The following is an 18,897-nucleotide window of genomic DNA, read 5'->3' on the forward strand; positions in this document are numbered from 1 at the left end:
CGCCGGAAGTGACGCCGCCCGCTGCCGTCAGAGCAAGCCGGAAGCGGCGGCGGGAGCAGTAAACAACCCCGCCGAGAGCCCGCTGCCGCCGCCGCGCTTCCATCTTGAGGAGCCGGAGCCCGCCGCGGACCATGGGCAGCGTCCTGGGCCTCTGCTCCATGGCGAGCTGGGTAAGGTGGGGACGGCCGGCGGTTCCCTGACCCTCCTTGCCCGTCGCAGGCCGCTGACTGGGCCCCCGCCCCGGGCCCCGCCCGTCGCCTCCCCGGGCCCTTTTGTCTGCCGGGGGGCGTCTGTGGCGCTGCCTTCCCGCCTCCTCCAGCGCGGGCGGGCTGCAGGCCCCCTCCCCGAGTGGGCCGCCGGTCCTGCGGGGCAGGGCTCTCTCCCCGGCGGGCCGAAGGAGGAGGAGGAGGAGGAGGAGGAGGAGGAGGAGGAGGAGGAAGGCCCTGGGGCGCTCCCCCGCCGCGGTCGTCCCCCCGTCCCCCGCCCTTCTCGGGCTTCTCCGGGGCTCCCCAGCGGATCCCTGGGGAGCTTCGTGCTCATTCAGGCAGGGCGGCCCGTCGCGCTGCTTGGCCGCCGCTGAACCCGCGTTCTCGTGTGGGAGGTGACGCTGTCTCCGCCGAAATTCTCCCTCCCCGAGTCTGTAAAGGAGTCAAAATCTAATTAAATGCTTTGAAGTTCGGCGTTTCTTTCGGGGGGGGGGGGGGAAACAAACCTCGCGTGTTTCCCTGATCCCAATGATTGTATTTAACTCCTCTTTCTTACGGCTTTGTCTTGAGCAGCTCCGCCCTTTGTAGCATCTTTGTCTTATCGAGCCATCGTTTTCCCACCGCAGGGTAGCCTGTGGCAGTGCGTCACCACCATGCTGAGCATCGTCAGGTGTTTTTTTTCCTTAGTGGGAAAGAGGAGTTTGAGATGGTTTCAAAACTGTTGGCACTACGCAGAGAAGTTGGTAGAGATCCTGCATGGCAGTCCGTGGTTCAGGCATTGTTTTATTCTGAAGTGGCGATATGTCTTTCCAAGCTTAGTCCCCATGCAAATAGACGCAGTCAGGTGGATTGTGAATCTTGAGACATTTGGCTTAAAAATGTCAATGGGATTGTGAAAACCTGAATTTTCCATACCAAAAATATTGTACCATACTTCGATTAAATGAAATTACGTATATTTAAGCAGTTCATACACACGACTTGGTGGTCTAACAAAACCTCGTATTGATTTAAGCCCCTATTTCTTGTGCTATCAAAATATATGGACTTTGGTTCCCCCAGTACAGAGTGATATTTAATTAGAGAGATGATACTTAAGTCTTAATCTCCTGTACAAATTCTAGGAAGTGATCCTAGAATTGGTAAATTTGTGTGAGCTAAGCTTCCAGGCAGATACGCATGTAAATAAGTGACTAGAACACTGGTAGTATGCTGTTAACAAAGTACTGTCAGTGTTCATTTTGCTTTAATTAACATTTTAAACACTACTTAATGGATTAGCCAGTTAGGCTTTAATTACTAGGTGAATATAGTTAACATTAACATTTTAAATTATTGTCAAATACTAAGCGACAGTATAACTATAGGTTTTAATTCAAATACTTGAGTTAATATGTACTGCGTTTTCAAGTGCATAAACAGCCTTTCTGATGACTGACTGGTGTTTGTAGTGCATGAAGAATCCCTGTATACTTGCTCTTGGTTTTGAGTGTTTGTTTCTGTACAGAGAAATTGAGCTAATGGTCTTTTAGACAAAATGATTTACATGAGCATGTAATCATGATTAAGCCAGATTTACTGTGGGTAACTAACCCCCATCCCTTCCTTTAAAGTGCCCCAACAAATCAGTTTTTTTGTATTTTTTTTTTCCCCTGATGGCTTTAAAGTGTTGATTTTCTTTCCAGATTTAAAACCACAGCTAATCAGCACTTAAAGCCTATACAGCAGTTCCTATAGGAGAAATCTGTCTGTGCTGGTCTCTAAGGATATGTCAGTATAAACACCGTTTGTGGCTCTAAAAGAGAAACAAACTGTGAGGGTGAGGTAGCAGGGGGGCCAGATGTAGGGGAGTTCGTGCTAGCACAGACTGTGCCATGGCCAGGAAACATAATCCTCTTTTTTCGGGGAAGATGCTGCTGCAGGCGTTGCTTTAGCTGTGTAGCTTCTCTGCAAGGCCGTGTGTTGTGCCATGCAGAGCTGCTCTGGGTAAATGACCTCAGCATCTGGCCTCGTACTTTTATTTCATCTGGATTTTTTGTGTGGTGTTACTTGCTGGTTGTAGCTCTGCCCTACTGTACGCTGATCAGGCAGTGTTTCTGTTTAGCGTTTTTAAGAGCAAAGATGAGCCTGTTGGAGAGGGAGGTGGGGTGGGGAGGAAGGCCTTAAGAGCACTGTCATCTCACCAAAAGTCTTCTGATCCTGACGACCTAGATTGGTCAGGCAGTGCCATTTTCACTCTGCTGGGTCTTGCCTCTACTGCATTGTTCTCTGAAATAGCTCAGCTGCTGTTTTGCTCACTTTAATACTCTCTATCAAGGCAAAGATCTTGATTGAATCGGTTCCTTTAAGCATATTAGTAGGGATGATGTAGCTAAAACCTGACTAGGCCCAGCGGGGGGCTTAGTGTTTTTGCAAATACTTAATTTAGTATGTAATTATTTAGTCATTACCCCAGTAAGAAGATTACATTTGATACTAAAACCTTGTTCTGTGTGCATCAGGGGCAGTAACACTTGACTTTCAGTGGTTTTGTGGGGTTTTCTCTCCCATCCTCTCTCCTGCAATACTCATCCTTTTATGTGTTCCTCCTGCAATTTCCACTGCCCTAGAGAATGAAGTGACTGGTTTAGCAGGCGTGAATTAACTTGTCTGCCCAGCTGGCTGCTCCCAGAATAGGTGTGTGGGTCATCTTTTCTTATTTTGCCTCAGTGAACACTGAGCTGTTCATTTTTCTCAAAAATGTGCAGGGATGTGAGCTGGCTGGTAGGTCCAAAAGTTCCTGAATGGCAATAGGTTTATGCAGTTGTGACTTAGTGACTGTTGTCCGAGCTTCCTTAAGAAAGCAAGCTCAAAACTCATTGCAGGGTAACTCTTTGTCTGCATCTCTAAGCTGGGCTTCCCCTGGCGAGTTAATGTTAAGCTTTGATCTGTGTAGTAGTATCTTACTGTTTGCCCTGTAGTATTTTTTTTGTAGGAGGCGAGTTCTGAATTTAGGAAGAAAGTGACACAAACTGTCCTTGTCTCCTCTGCTGGTAAACTCAATTCCATGGGCCAGATGTTCTTTGCTCTCTGTTCTTTTTGAAGTCTGTTACTTGTTAGAAGTGTTTTTGCCTGTAGTACAATAATAATATTTTATTGGAATGGTATATATTTTATTCTGTCTTGCTAAAAGAAAGAGGGACTTAGACTGTAGTGTGATTCCTTGTAGAAATGGCCGACTTGTATAAATAGTATTAACTATCAATAGGTCTCTTGTTCAGAGATGTGCGTGAGCACAGCTTGTAAGGATGAGCCCTTTGGGGACAAAACGTTTTAAAAGCTAGTGTTGGAGCTCAGACACTTAAAGGAGGTATGTTGCCTCGTTTGAGGCACATTGTTTCCCAGTGGGGGGAAGACAGTCATCTTTATTTCAGCCACTGCAAGCTTCCCCTGTCTCTAGAAACATGCATTCCTGTGTTCTCCTTGATGCACTCAGGAGGAGGCTGCTTGAATTACTTAGGTATTTAACAAACAATTTAGCGCTGAGATTCTCCAGAGAAGTTACTTTTGTGCCAGACAGTCCTTGCACCAAATTTGCTGCAGCAGATGAGCCTAGGCTTATATTCTACTCTGCCAAATTCAACCTTTTATTCAACTGTATCTTTAAAAATATTAATGCAGACAGAATTAGTTCAAGAAAGTAATGTTTTTGAACAGAGAATAGAAATATTCTTCACTAGAAGGGTTATTTGTATGTGTGGAGGAAATAACGTAATGCATTAGTACTATAAAATCCTGATGCATCCTAAGCCAATATTTGCCATACATTTCCTGCTTACTAAGCGTAGATGCCCCTAATGTAGTTGCTTGCAGTCATAGAACAGCCTCGAACAATCATCTGGCCCGACCTTTCGTGGGAAAGGGAGCCTAGATGAGATGATCTAGCACCCTGTCCAGTCATGTCTTAAAAACCTCTAGTGATGGGGACTCTACCATGCCCTTGGGGAGGTTGTTGCAGTGAGTGATTGTTTTCACTGTAAAAAATTTCTTCTTATATCGAGATGAAACCTCTCAGGGAATCAACACCTTCACACTCCTTGTGCTGTAATGATACTGAGTGGAGGAGGAAGTTAAAAAGGGCAATATAATATCTTTTACTGTAGCATAGAGTGAAAATTCTTGGCTTCTCCATCGTCGGAAAGGAACACAAGTACAAAAAGAACACGAGGAAATTATTTAAAAGACCCAGTTTGTGGGTCCAGTGTGTGGGTCTGGCTGAACCTGTAAGAACAGATAATCTGAGCCTTTTCCTGAGGGCTTCTCAGGAGGCTGCCGAGAGTGTTGTGGCAGTCTGTCTGCTCTTCCCTCCAAGCCCTGGGGTCTTCCTGGTAGTGGCAGACTGGTGGCATTTTAGTTTGTCATATGACTACACTTTTAACAACTCTCTTTGACACATGCCAGTCCTACTGGATGATTGACATGCACTGGTCATGTGGCCATGTAACTAGTCATGTTCTTATGTGACTAACTGGGTGTCTTTCCTGCGGTAATTAACGCCTGTGGCTTTTGTCACATGGTGGAAGTGTCCCTGTGTGGGTGCTGGAGGAGAATCTGGGTTTTGCTGCCATTCAGTATCTTTGTCAGAGGTTGCGTGGTCTGTTGTAGCTCAGATAGGGCAGCGCTCGCTTGGTAACTTTACTTTAGCTGAAAAATATGTGGCCTCCAAAACCTAGCTGTTCACTGCTCACTGAGATTTCCCATGTCTTCTAGGCAGAGTACTTTATTTGTAAATTAAAAAAAAAAAACAAACAACAAAACAACAACCCAAAACATTTTGATTGTACCTTTCCTGTTTTGGCTTATGTTTACATGTGGAACTTTGCCCTTCTTTTGCTTCCTGAGTTGTTGTCACTTGGCAAGTGGCAGAAAATTGCGAAGGGGTGAAGTAAGTTTCCTGCTTGTCGTGTCCGCACCCCCCCTCCTTCGGTGAAATAGCACTATCTGCTCCCTTTCCTTCTTCCCACAATTTTCTGTTTAAGAATTACATACAGGTAAACTTTGTCTTTTCTTCCCTTGTAGTACTACAACTGTACAGCATTCCTATTCACTTTTACTGTTGATATTTGGTAGCAATGATAATATGTGTACTGTGTGTTTGCTTTGTTCTTGAGATTTGTAACTTTTACATTGCATAAGTTGTCTTTGCCAGCTAACAGAATTATGTGATATGTGAGTAGCTGCTAAATATGCAATAATTTGCAACCTAAGCTTTAGGCTATTTTACCTATTGTTTGTGCTCCAGTAATGTTCATGGCCCCAGTGAGGATTGTGGCCCAACTGTGCCAGATGCTGAAAGTGTACCTAGATGGCAGTTGTGCTCATATTTTTTTTTTCTGTGGTATATTTGTTTAATCTCTGCAGCTGTGGAAGGGAGGATGTAGTTGTTAACTAAAAGCAATCCTTGCATCTCATTTAGCTGAAATTAAATGAAATTCAAGAGAACAAATGAGCCTGAATCCAGTCTTTATTTCCTCTGAATGGAGAAATGATTACTTTTGACATAGCACTAATTTCACTGTACAGTGGTGCATTAGGAAACGCTGCTAAGATTGTTAGAGGGCTCTGTAACATGTTGCAGTGGCTTAGTTTACACTAGTGATGGGATGCATAGGATGAGTCATTTTCCATCATAACTTCTGATGATCTACACAGCCTGATTAAATACTGAAATCTAGCAATGCAAAACTTTTTAAAGAATCTGCTTCATTTTCTGTCTCTCTGTCAGGTACCATGCTTATGTGGAAGTGCCCCGTGCCTGCTCTGCCGATGCTGCCCCAGTGGAAACAACTCCACCATAACTCGCCTGATTTATGCATTCTTTTTACTTCTTGGCGTGAGTGTTGCCTGTGTGATGTTAATACCAGGCATGGAAGAGCAGCTGAAGAAGGTCAGGTTACTTCTTTGCTAACATGTTTGGTAGAACAAATGTCACATAAAATTGTAAATGACATCTTGAAAGCATGGGGTTTATGTGGAAATTTGTAATTGTGCTGCCACCTGTGCAGTCACCATTAATTTGACTGTAGATCAAATAAACAAAGAACTCCTGGGACAATCACTGCATAGATGAAAAGCACTATTTAGAAATAAAGTTGTGCCTCTTCTTTAATAGGTCAGAGCAGAAAATATAATGTATGTATATGGAGTTATAAATTATATATCATTGAGATACTTGTATTTGTGGCACTTGATTGATTTTGATTGTTGTTAATAAAAGAGTGAAAAATAACCACAATCTAAGGTGACTTCTAGTTTCATTGTGCTAGTTAAAATTCCATTCAGTTTATTAATTGTATGATTTTACAGTTTATTAGTTATGAAGATACGGTAGTCTATGTAAAATTATGGAGTAATAATTTGAGTTATAGAAGAGCTTATAGATTCACTGAACTCGGTTTGCATGTGGTTTGGTTCTGTTAGTCTTTGTTGTGCTATCTTTAATCTTTTTTGTTTTTTTCAGTAGATAGTAACTTCTGTTAGGCATGCTTTTGATTTTCTCCCCCCCCCCCCCCCCAAATGATTCATTCATCTGTAGATGTTTATTTCAGTGTGGTATGGTAACCACATTAGAGCTTCAGTGAGAGCCATGTTAGTCACCTAGGAAAGAAAATTACAGCCTTCTGGAGTATGATTTGACTTCAGAAAGGTGTTGCTCATGTCCTGGTAGTAACTGGAAAGGATATTCTCAGCTGTTTCATATGGAAGTTACAGAGAGTTGTAATTGATTGTGATGTTACTTTTTTGGGGGAGGCTGTTTCTGTTTTAAAGAGATGTAAGCAGGCTGCCTTCTCCTAGCTATGTCATGAACTTGATAGTAACTGTCAAGTCAAATGTACCAAATCCCATTATTTTTTATTTATCTCCTGATTCAGATCAGCAAGTGAAAATTGCATTTCTTTGAGAAGTTCTGAAATTCCTAACAACAACAAAAAAACCCCAACAAAACAACAACCCACCACTGTTAATAAGATTTTTTTTTTTTGGTTTTGTTTAGAATTTGCCTATGTGGGATTTTTTTTCCTTGAGTGTGTTTAATATTCTGCTTGGACTATAACTAACAATACAGCCATTCAGTATCATATATTCTAGCAATGTTAATAGTTGCATAACATTACAATATTAATGAGTTGTATATTAATAAATAGCTAATACATATTTACTCACAGGAGGCCTTTTACAGATCACTGAAGTATCCCTTGTATTTATCACAGATTCCTGGATTTTGTGATGGAGGAATGGGAACAACTATTCCTGGTGTGCATGGCCACGTGAATTGTGATGTACTAGTTGGTTACAAAGCTGTGTACCGTGTGTGCTTTGGTATGGCAATGTTCTTCCTTCTCTTCTCCTTATTGATGATCAAAGTGAAGAGCAGCAATGACCCAAGAGCAGCGGTGCACAATGGGTAAGATACAGAAACGAGAACAGAGATGGGTGGTGTCTGCATATGAGATACAGCTACTGTGAAAATAAAGCCTGTGGCTGAGCATGCTGGTCAAATTTACTGTTCCACAAACAATTTCATAGTAGCTAGAGGAGCGTTGTTGCAGTAGAGGGCATTCAAAGCTATTAGAGTTCTTAGACATGGCAGATTAATTTTTGTAAGAGGAAAAGATACACATGGCTGTCACTTTTCAGAGCCTGAACTATGGCAATGCATAACCTCTCCAGAGGTTTCCCAAGATTAGAGGTTCTGCTTTTGTCCAAAGACGACAAAATTCAGAGATGAATAATGGTACTAAGTTTCACTCCACTGAGATTTTTTTTTCAACAAAGAGAAATATTAAAAAGCCTCATCTGTCCTCTAGGAATTATATTCTTCTTAACTTTGATGTTTGTAAGGGTTTGCTCTTTTCTGAACAGTTTTATTTTAAAGATTATAACAGTTATCTATATATTGATATAGATACATAACATATCTCTTCCCCCTCTGCTATGTTTTCTTCAGTCTCCCCTCTGCATAAAGAAGAGTGAGTTATGTATTTAGTTTCTGAGCTTCCCAGTAAATTTTTCTTCGGTATTTCATTATAGTTAGGTTTATCAGATGGAAGATAATAGTGAAATTTCAGCTTGCAGGTTGGCACAACTGGTAGTTTTCATCCAGGCTCAGCCTATGTGTAATGTAGCTTCTTGAACCAAGGAGATGTAAATATTTGTAATAGGGGATGGCACTAAAAAGCATAAAACCATTTATGGTGCCTAGTCTTGCTGGTCACACTGATTGCTTAGACTACTACTTTTCAAGATGATTGTATTTAATGGAAGCTATGAACAGCTAAACCGTAAAAATGAAGAAGTAATTTTATATTCAGTATAATAACATTAAACATGTCTAGCGTAAACTGAGAAAAAACTTCAAATGATTTCTGTAGGGGTGTCATCGTTTAACCCCAGCCAGCAACTAAGCACCATGCAGCTGCCCACTCACTTCCCCCTGCAATCAGTACGATGGGGGAGAGAATCAGTGAAAAAAAAAAAGTAAAACTCGTGGGTTGAGATAAGAACAGTTTAATAGAACAGAAAGGAAGAAACTAATAATGATAATAGTAACAATAATAAAATGACAGTAATAAAAAAAGGATTGGAATAGACAAAACAAGTGATGCACAACGCAATTGCTCACCACTCGCCAACTGATACCCAGTTAGTTCCTGAGCAGTGATCTGCCGCCCTGGCCAACTCCCCCCCAGTTTATATACTGGGTATGATGTCACATGGCCTGGAATACCCCTTTGGCCAGTTTGGGTCAGCTGTCCTGGCTGTGTCCCCTCCCAGCTTCTTGTGCCCCTCCAGCCTTCTTGCTGGCTGGGCATGAGAAGCTGAAAAACCCTTGACTTAGTCTAAACACTACTTAGCAACAACTGAAAACATCAGTGTGTTATCAACATTATCCTCATCCTAAATCCAAAACATAACATTGTACCAGCTACTAGAAAGAAAATTAACTCCATCTCAGCTGAAACCAGGACAAGGAGAAAAGAAAATAATTAAGACTGAGCAGAATATTGCTTTGTTGATTACTTTTGTTTGTTTCGGTCTAAAGAAAAAGAGGCTGGCTACAGTATTAGGATGCATTAGCAGCAGTAACTCAGTTCAGCCTTTCGCTCCGCCCTGCTTTGTTCAGGAGAGCATACTTGTTACAAGCAAGAAGAAAATGGTTGAGGTACGTTCTATACCAATGCTTTGTGGGGTGATTTTTTTGTTACAATAAAAGACACCTTTTATATGATGTAGAGTCTTTTTACCTAAAACCGCCCCTTAAGTGTTTGGGATCTTCTTGATACCCTTATCTGGAGTTGTGCTCTCCAGTACAAATTTTGTCACTATTTATGCAACCCATAGCAGTTTACTCTTCTTAGCCAATCTAGTGTCAGCACTAGTATAAAAGGAAAGATGATAGTTGTTAACTGTTAGTGGTAAAATATTTAATAATGTTACTTCCAACACTTCTGTAATAAGTAGTTGCTTCAGTAGTATGCATTACAGGTAGCTTTATGAAAACCATGGCTTTTGGTTTTTGAAATTGTATGTATCCTCAGTAATACTTTGCAATGTAATCTTCCTGTCAGTGGTTTGAAATATTAAGAATATTAGGTTTTGCCATGTATGTGTACTAACTTTTTCATACTTGCATGCAAATTAAGCCCAGTAATGTGGTGTAGTGCCAATGTTCACCTTCTTTGCTTTTGTAACAGCACTCAGAATGGTTCCTTGCCTCAGGTTAATAATAATAGAAAAAAATCACTTACATTCACAGGATTGCTGGTGGCTTGCACAGAATGCATAGCAACTGTAGGTGTTATTTCAGATCAGTATTGTTTTCGGCTGTCACGCACATTATATGGGTAGAGCGTTAAGATCCCTTAAAAAGTCTGGAATTAGAGATGAAATTTATACAAACTTGAATCTGTTCTTATTTCTATAATTGAGAATGACATTGATTAAAAAAATATAAAATTCCACATGTGGATTCAAAAACTAGTTTTAGTGGGGTATGTATTACACCGTAAATGTTGTAAGTTAATTCAGCTTTCAAAGTGTGTTTAGTCACTTCGCTATATCCCAGTGAATTAGACCATTTTTCCCATATTCTGCACTTGTGTCATCTGACACAGTTCTTCTCCACAGAACTGGAATTCATTCCTCTGGTCACCATCACCTGAGTGTAACAGCCAGAAGGAGAGATTAAGCTTGTTCAAAGTATGGGAAAGAAATGGGAAGGGATATAAAACTTGAAAACCGTGCAAGTATTTGACATCACGGGGCTGTGGTACATGCTTTTGTGCTATATTCAGTTTTGAAGTACATGTAGATGGTACTGTGCCTATATTTGGAGCTGCCTGTCACTGTGATCAGAAAAAATAGTCTTCACCTTCTTACAGTTTTGTTGGCATAACTTCTTGATGTGAAGTTCCCTATGCAGGGTATATTTGTACACAGTCTGTATTTGAGGTGGGTTTGGGGAATCTTTCGTGGAAGATATTTCCTTGTCTGCTTTTTAGGAAACGTGTGATCTGTTTTGTTTGTCCATAAGTGTGTATCTCTTACTGGAAAAAACCCAAGAGTGTTACTGAACTGGAACAGGAACTTAGAATTTGATTGTGTCCTTTCTGTGAAGGATAAATCCTTGGCTTTTGTTGTTGTGATTAATCCTCATCAGATGTAGGCCTAAAGAGTCTGAAGTTAGGTGGGAAGAATCTAGGCTTTTGTACATCTCTCTCTTGTAGGAAGAGAATCAAGATTGGTAGGGAACTCCAGCATAATGTTTTCTGTCATTGAAGGCACCAACCAGATCTTCTACCTTTTTGGTTTTGGTACTAAAAATGGGTAGGGATTTTTTTAAACCATTTTTTCTGATATGCAGGCAGTTCAATAATCTCACTGCTCTAGTTAAAAACCTTCTTAAAAAACAAAAACAAAAAAAACCCCGCAACTCAATTATATTCTACCCTGGCTTCATTTGTAACACAAGTGAGCTATCTCCAGGAAATGCGTCGAACTATGTGTCAGTCTAGCACAGTTTAAGCATAATTTTCTGGAGAACAAAAATCTTGGGCAGATAAGGTAAGATTTTTATCCTACTTAAAAAGAAGTGAGTTGAGTGAATTAAAAAAACAACTCTTAAGGATGTGCATTTTGTGTACTTTCAAGTTCTGTGAATTAGATCAGACTTCAGCAGTTGCCTGACCTTTCTTTTTTTTTTTTTTTTTTTTTTTTTTTTAATTTCCCTTTAGATTCTGGTTCTTTAAATTTGCAACAGCACTCGCAATTAGTGTTGGAGCTTTCTTCATACCAGAGGGACCATTTACAACTGGTAAGGGAATATTGTCTTCCACTGTATCATGGTACAATCATAACTGGTTTTAAAACAAAACTTAAGTGCATGCTGTTGTCTTACAGTTTTAATTGTAACCGTGTAACTATAGCACTTTTCTGTGTCTAGGGACATTAAGACAGGGTGGTAAACTATCTATGGTTCTGAACTAGTTTTGTTTTATTTCTCTTTTAGTGTGGTTTTATGTAGGTATGGCTGGAGCATTCTGCTTTATTCTTATTCAGCTGGTCTTGCTTATTGACTTTGCTCACTCCTGGAATGAATCTTGGGTTGAAAAAATGGAGGAAGGAAACTCAAGGTGCTGGTATGCAGGTAAAGGACTGTACTACAATCAAGTTTTCAATTTCATTGTGCATTATGTTAAATAAGTTATTCACTGAGTAGTGCATTTTACCATAGTGCAGAAGGGCTGCTTGGTGCATGAGTATCATTTTCTCAGATGGTGTAGTTCAGCTCCGTTGTCTTGCTGTCCTTTTGATGTCAAGTTAAACAAGGGGAGGGGGGCAGGGAGGGGAGCAGCAGCCTCTGAGTAATAAGATCTAATCCCTGGGAGCAGGGCATCAGTTTATGATAGCAGAGAAGTGGCAATTGTAGGATTTTGGGTTGGTTTTTTTTTTTTCATCCACAGGTTTTGTTACACCTTAGCACCGACTAAAAACTGACTAGCCTGTTACTGCTTCATATTGAGCATAAGCCTCCCAAATAATTGTTTTCTTTCTGTCGGCCGGTTGGTCATTCTTTGAAAGTATATGGTGAGTGAAAGGCCAAGATAGTGAAGGAGAGTACAAGTCATCACACTGGAGAAATGATATGCTAATTTCAATAAAGCATTTCAGATGCGATATTTTAAGCGTTTCAAAAGACAGCACGGCCTGTCTTCGTGCAATGGCAATTCACTCTTCAATGTTTTTAATAAGATGGAATTTGGAAATGAGATTTTGTTTTTCCTTCTGTTGGAGTAGTTCTTCAGTTTCTTTTTTAAGCTTTTAGCCAAAGTGTATGTAGTATAACTGTATACCTTCATACTTGGTCGTCTTGGTTGCTGTGGGAGGACTGGAGAATCAAGTATGGCTTCAGGCTTCCCATTTATTGTGTTCTTTCTTTTTAACACCTCAGAGTATTGAGAACTTTCTTCCTTTACATTTCAGTGCCCAGAGCTGCTCTCAAATGGTCATTGTATACTGCATCCAAAACCTGATAATCATGCAATATTACTTCAATTTTAATTCTCTCCATTGTTAACCGGTTTAACTCTGTTTTTGTCTCTTTTCACAGCTCTGCTGTCAGCTACAGCTGTCAATTATCTACTGTCTCTAGTAGCTATTGTCTTGTTTTATGTTTATTACACTCATCCAGAAGGTTGTTCTGAAAACAAGACATTCATCAGTGTTAACATGCTGCTGTGTATTGCTGCTTCCATAATGTCAATTCTGCCGAAGATTCAGGTATAGTTTTAATTCTATTACCTTTTAGGGTTTTCTTGTGTTATAAGTCCCAGAAACCTATAATATAATTGTGCCCAAGACTTTTACTTGCCTAACTTTGCTGTTTTATGACTACTTTGTATAGGAATCTCAGCCAAGATCTGGTTTGCTGCAGTCTTCTGTGATCACAGTTTATACAATGTATTTGACTTGGTCAGCTATGACCAATGAACCAGGTAAGTGTAGTAGCAATATATGGCTTTTTGGGTAGCCAGTTCAGCAGTAAATTCTATCTTCACCTTTTTGCAAGGCAGTATTAGAATGGGGTGCTATAATGCATGCAAGTTAGAGGCAGGACTCGTTAGTTTGTGTTCTCTTCCCCCCACCCCAACTTTCTGTAATAATACCAAAGAAATAGTTCTTCCAAAGATAACGTGTTTTTCATTTCCTCTTTTATTCCATTATATTTTATTCCTATTTTATTCTATTATTTTTATTCCATTTATCGTATGGAAGAATTTCTACCTATTATTGGCAGGATTCCAGTATTCTAAAGCTTAGATTTTGCATATTACCACAACTCTTCCAAGGTGTCTGGAAGGTTCATCTCCCTACCAAGTTTCAAGTTTCTTACCTGGTGACTGAGGTGCTACTGATTATATTTTTCCAAAGTGAGGATTTAAAAAAAATGTATTAATAAATGTATTCAATGTTTTTTGTGTCTGGAAACAGCTGAGCATCTCTTTAAAAAAAAAAAAAAAAATTCAGAAATTCTCATGATTGAAATAAACGGTCAAATATTGATTTTTGGTGTTTTTAATTGGGTCTCTGGCTTTTTAATCTTAATCATGGACAATCTTCTGTGCTTCTGTGTAACAGCATATGTATGAGTCATATTTAATTGCTGCAGTAATTATGGAATTATGGGGAAGTAAGATTGTCTACTACTTTCAGCTGTTTCATCTTTGTTACCAGTGGATGCCGTGGGTTGGGAACCATTGATAATATGAAAGTGACTTTGTAACATTCTTTTCCAACTCTGGGATGACGCTGGTACCCCATCTATAGAGTATATGCTTGTCAAACTTGTTTTGTAGTGTAGAATTTCTAAGGCTTAATATGCAGAGCATTTTTATTTTGTTGCATCTTATTATATGAGGTGGAACGGTAAAGCAGTTGATGCATATCTTATATAAGTTTAAAATCCTTTTATCTGGTCAAAGAGACAGATTTTTATGCCGCATACTGTCACTTCCCTGCTTTAGAGAGACTCGATAGGCTAAAATTAGATTCAAAGCTTTTTTACTTCATGACTGTCACAGTCACAAAGTTCCTTTCTATTACTGTGCATTCAGTGTGGAAATGTACTATTAAATATTTGTTCTGTTCTTGTTTTATGTAAGTTCTAATGTAACTTCTCCCACAGATAGGCGCTGTAACCCAAGTTTGCTGAGCATCATCGGTTACAACAGCACCACCGTTCCAACCCAAGGTCAGGTAGTTCAGTGGTGGGATGCACAAGGAATTGTGGGACTGGTTTTGTTTTTGCTGTGTGTTCTCTATTCAAGGTAAGATTCCTTTAAAAAAATGTCCTATTAACTTGTATTACTTCTCATTGTCAGAGAGTAAATTGTATTTATTTGGGTAACTATGCTGTGTCCTTTCCTGTCAAATACAGCATCCGAACATCCAACAACAGCCAAGTTAACAAGCTGATGCTGACCAGTGATGAATCTACACTGATAGAGGATGGAATGCCCAGGAGCGACGGCTCCCTTGATGATGGAGATGATGTTCACCGAGCCATAGATAATGAGAGGGATGGAGTTACTTACAGTTACTCCTTCTTTCATTTCATGCTTTTCCTGGCATCGCTGTATATCATGATGACACTTACCAACTGGTACAGGTATTACATTTGATGATACATTGTGCTAATAACGAGCACACAAGATGCTATCTTTTGCTGGACAAGGAGGCGTAAGTTGTGTGCCCTGAGGAATGTAGGTCTTGAATGGGACTTCTTAAGGGAAGTATACTGTTTGATCTGTATTAAGTGAACTGTATTTGAAAATTGGAGTAGCCAACCTTGTTCACAGGTGCCTGTCACATTTTCTAGCATAATTGTCATGATTCACTGGACTCCTGAAATATGTCCTGCTGAAGTGAGCAGGATAGAGTCTTAAATTCTGTAATTAAAGATAAATAAACACCTGGCCCATGTCTGGTGCAGAGAGATGGAAAAAGGAGAGATAGGACATGTTGTATCAGCAGGTTGAGGGAGAGGTGATCCTTCCCCTCTGCTCAGCGCTGGTGAGACACTTCTGGAGTGCTGGGTCCAGTCCTGGGCTCCCCAGTACGGGAGAGACATGGACATACTGGAGAGAGTCCAGCAAAGGGCCACAAAGATGGTGAAGGGGCTGGAGCATCTGTTACGTGAGGAGAGGCTGAGAGAGTTGGGACTGGTCAGCCTGGAGAAGAGAAGGCTCGGGGATCTTATCAATGCATATAAATAAATACCTGAAGGGAGGATGTAAAAAGGACGGAGCCAGGCTCCTTTCAGCGGTGCCTAGTGACAGGACCAGAGGCAATGGGCACAAACTGAAGCACGGGAGGTTCCTCCTGAGCATCGGGAAACACATTTTCATTGTAAGGGTGACTGAGCACTGGCACAGGTTGCCCAGGGAGGTTGTGGAGTCTCCATCCTTGGAGGTATTCAGAAGCCGTCTGGGCATAGTCCTGGTTCGCTGGCTCTAGGTGTCCCTCCTTGAGCAGGGGCGTTGGACCAGATGACCTTCAGAGGTCCCTTCTGTCCTCAGCCAGTCTGTGACGGGGCCTGGTGGAAGGAAAGTAGGTTGTCTGCTCCCTGAAAAAACCCTCACAATAAAGTAGTTCTCCTGTGTGTGAATTGTTGTTAACAGCTTGAGCAGGTATTCTTCAGAATTTAAAAATACAAATTAGGGTCTCTAATAATTTGTTAAAGGACAATTTGTATCAAAATAGCAATACTAGAAAGGTGTTTCCTTCAAAAGTAATTCTTAATAGTCCTGCTGTGGACTTGATTTGTGGCCCTGCTTGGGTCAATATGGGTCAAGATTGTTAATTCTTCTAGGTGTTGTCTTTTGGCAAGGTAAAGAAGTGCATTATTTGCATCTATAAATGCTATCCATTTCCTGCCTTCCCACAGATTTGCTTAGAGATTCCTCGTAATTATTTCTGCTTCTTGACAGCTTCTGTTACTATTTTTTTGGGCTGCTGTTGCTTTCCACCTTCCTGTGACACCAACTTACAAATGGTGTTCTTGTACAGATTGGTGTGAACTGCCTGGAAGAAGAAGGGTAGAGATGTCCTTTGAGGGGTGGAGGAGAAATGAAAATGATCTACTGTGAAAACACTGTTGAAGAGTGGCTTACTACAACGAGTATGTCATATTGAAACAAAAATTGCAAATTTATCTTTTTTTTTTTTTTTTTTCTTTCCTTCAATAACAGTCCTGATTCTTCTTACGAGACAATGACCAGCAAATGGCCATCTGTCTGGGTGAAGATATCTTCCAGCTGGATTGGCATCGTGCTCTACGTGTGGACTCTGGTTGCTCCGCTGGTTCTTACAAACCGTGACTTTGACTAAGCTGTGCTGCGCTCTAGGGAGACTGCGTTAGCTTCACCGTGTCCATGAAACAAACAGTATTCCAGATAATAGTGCAGTTGTAAATACATGTGTGCACGCGCATGTGTGCGTGTGCTATCCATGTAGTATATACCCTGCTTTATTCTGCATGATTACCTTAAATCATGTCTCTTGTCATTTCACTAAATGACTTTTCTAGCTGAGCTCAGTGACAATTGCTGTAATGGTGGTTTTCATAGGAGCTTCGGGAGCATTAGATGTAAGATCAAGACCTTTTGGAAGTAGGTTTTTTCCCCTCAATTGCATTAAATAGTTGTAGGAAAGAAAGCGCAAGTGTTAATTAGGGTAACAAAACAGTATTAGATCAGGCTTTGCAAGCAAAGGAGGGGCTGCCTTTGATCCCTGTTGCCTTGATTCCGAATTAAGTCTGGAGTAAGCGTTGTTAGACTCAAAACTCTGCATGTTGGAGTTTGCTGAACCTCTTGCAGCACGCTGGCACCAGCAGCCCGCCCTTTTCCTGCACTGAGGGCAGCAATACCTTTAGCACAGATGTTAAATGGGGAAACCTGCACCTGAAGCTGCAGAGGAGCCAACGTCCTCCTTGGTGCTGTTGGGTCTGACGTTGTCCCGTGGCAGACAGGAGGACAGACACCCTGGGGAGAAACATCCTGGTACCAGATGCTCAGAAGCATGTTTTTAAGGCACCTGTTTACAACTTACATCTATGTATTATTATTTTTTTGTTTGTTTAAAGTAGTTTAAATGGGATAGCTGTGCTGTAATTTATTGCCATTTTGTGTGCCACTTTCTTGGCTAAGCTACAATCACAGAGTTTGCAAGGAGCCGAGTGGTGAAAACTGTGTAAGCCCTTTAGAGGAAATTTTTTGAGTATTGTGGTTAAAAAAGAAGCAGAGGAAAAATTACAGTAACTAAAGGAGGCTTGCATTAACTGAGGCTTCCACAAAAGTGTTTCTTAATATATTTGGGGCTCTAAATTTGAAATCATTTAATGTATTAGGTATTTTGCTTGTTGTCTGTGGCCAGAGATGGACTCGAGCCTAGAAAGTCTAACTCTAGGCAGGAGACAAGACATTAATCTGTTTGATTAAAATACCATATAGTTCCTGTGCAGTTACAAAATCTTAAATGCTTTTGTGCTTGCTGCTTTGTAATTGAAGTATGTAAGCTGCATTATTTATATCTCTCTGTTACTTGCTACAACTTGAGCCTAGAGCAGCCTGACTGGGAGTGACCCGGGAGCCTTCAGCAGATGTCAGGCTGATCTGTTACTGTGGTGTTTATCCTGTTGCTAATTATTCTCTAAGCTTTTATTTTAATTCTGCACCTAAACCCTGACATTTACTGCAGAAGCCTGACATGTCAGTCAAACTTGAGATGGTAATGGAAGGATTAGTAAAGGCTTGTAATAATTTGGAACATGTTATTACCTTACTAATAAATAAATTTGGATGAAGATGTGCCATGACTTTTGGTGTGTCAGACTGCTGCCCAGCATGGGTAGTGTAGGGTTTGATATTGCAGCTCATTTTCTGCTCCTGGGATGTTTCATAGCAGGCGCTGTCTGAGAAGTAGCAGTGGGCGGTGCTGCAGCATGTGCACCTCTGCAAGGCAGGCAGCGGGTTCCTGGCTCCATGGGAGACCGCACGTAACCCCTGCGGGAAGTTTTCGGACAGTTCTCTTCCCTCTGCCCTTTGTGCCCAGCTCTCTGAAAACATGAACACACTTTGCCCTTGTAACTGCACTCCTCCTTCAGCAACTGCTGCTGCCACCTTGTACTGCACCTGTGCTTAAGTTTGGGTGAAACCTGAACACCAGTTTTAACACAGCAGTTCCCGAGTCCTGTAAGAAATGACTAGTTGCTGAATTGGGAAGATGAACAGACAGCTGTGTCTACAGATTCAGCTCCTTGTACAAGTGGCCAGACTATTCCTTTAAAAAAAAAAAAAAAAAAGATGATTTTGAATGCAGTGCCAGAGTTGTGGAAGGTGTTTTTCCTGCTGTATGTGTGAAGTTACTAAAGTCCAGTTTGTCCCATCATTGGAACATCTTGCACACTGGAGCTCCTTGGAACTCCCCAGCTACAGCTTTGAGGGCAGAGAGGGAAGAATACTTTTATCTTCAGTTACAGTTTACCTTACCATTTGTTTATATTGAATCAGCTCAGGGTGAGACGATTTAAAGTGTGTCAGCTGCACCTTCACCTGGTGTGGCAGTAACCCCTCTGCTACAGCTACAGCATGTT

At 41.0% G+C, this 18,897-nt stretch overlaps 1 protein-coding gene across 1 annotated transcript; it reads left to right on the top strand.

The window, feature by feature from the left end:
- Nucleotides 1-25: 25 nt before the first annotated feature.
- SERINC1 (serine incorporator 1) lies at nt 26-18,120 on the top strand. The gene is made up of 10 exons (XM_052781197.1): nt 26-170; nt 5,971-6,132; nt 7,457-7,650; nt 11,480-11,559; nt 11,755-11,892; nt 12,856-13,025; nt 13,150-13,240; nt 14,431-14,572; nt 14,683-14,913; nt 16,496-18,120. The coding sequence occupies exons 1-10, from the start codon at nt 132-134 to the stop codon at nt 16,632-16,634; spliced, it is 1,386 nt and encodes a 461-aa protein (XP_052637157.1). The 5' UTR covers nt 26-131; the 3' UTR covers nt 16,635-18,120.
- The last annotated feature ends 777 nt before the right edge of the window (nt 18,121-18,897 follow it).

The sequence above is a fragment of the Harpia harpyja genome, chromosome 3 (genome assembly GCF_026419915.1).
Source record: "Harpia harpyja isolate bHarHar1 chromosome 3, bHarHar1 primary haplotype, whole genome shotgun sequence".
NCBI lineage: Eukaryota > Metazoa > Chordata > Aves > Accipitriformes > Accipitridae > Harpia > Harpia harpyja.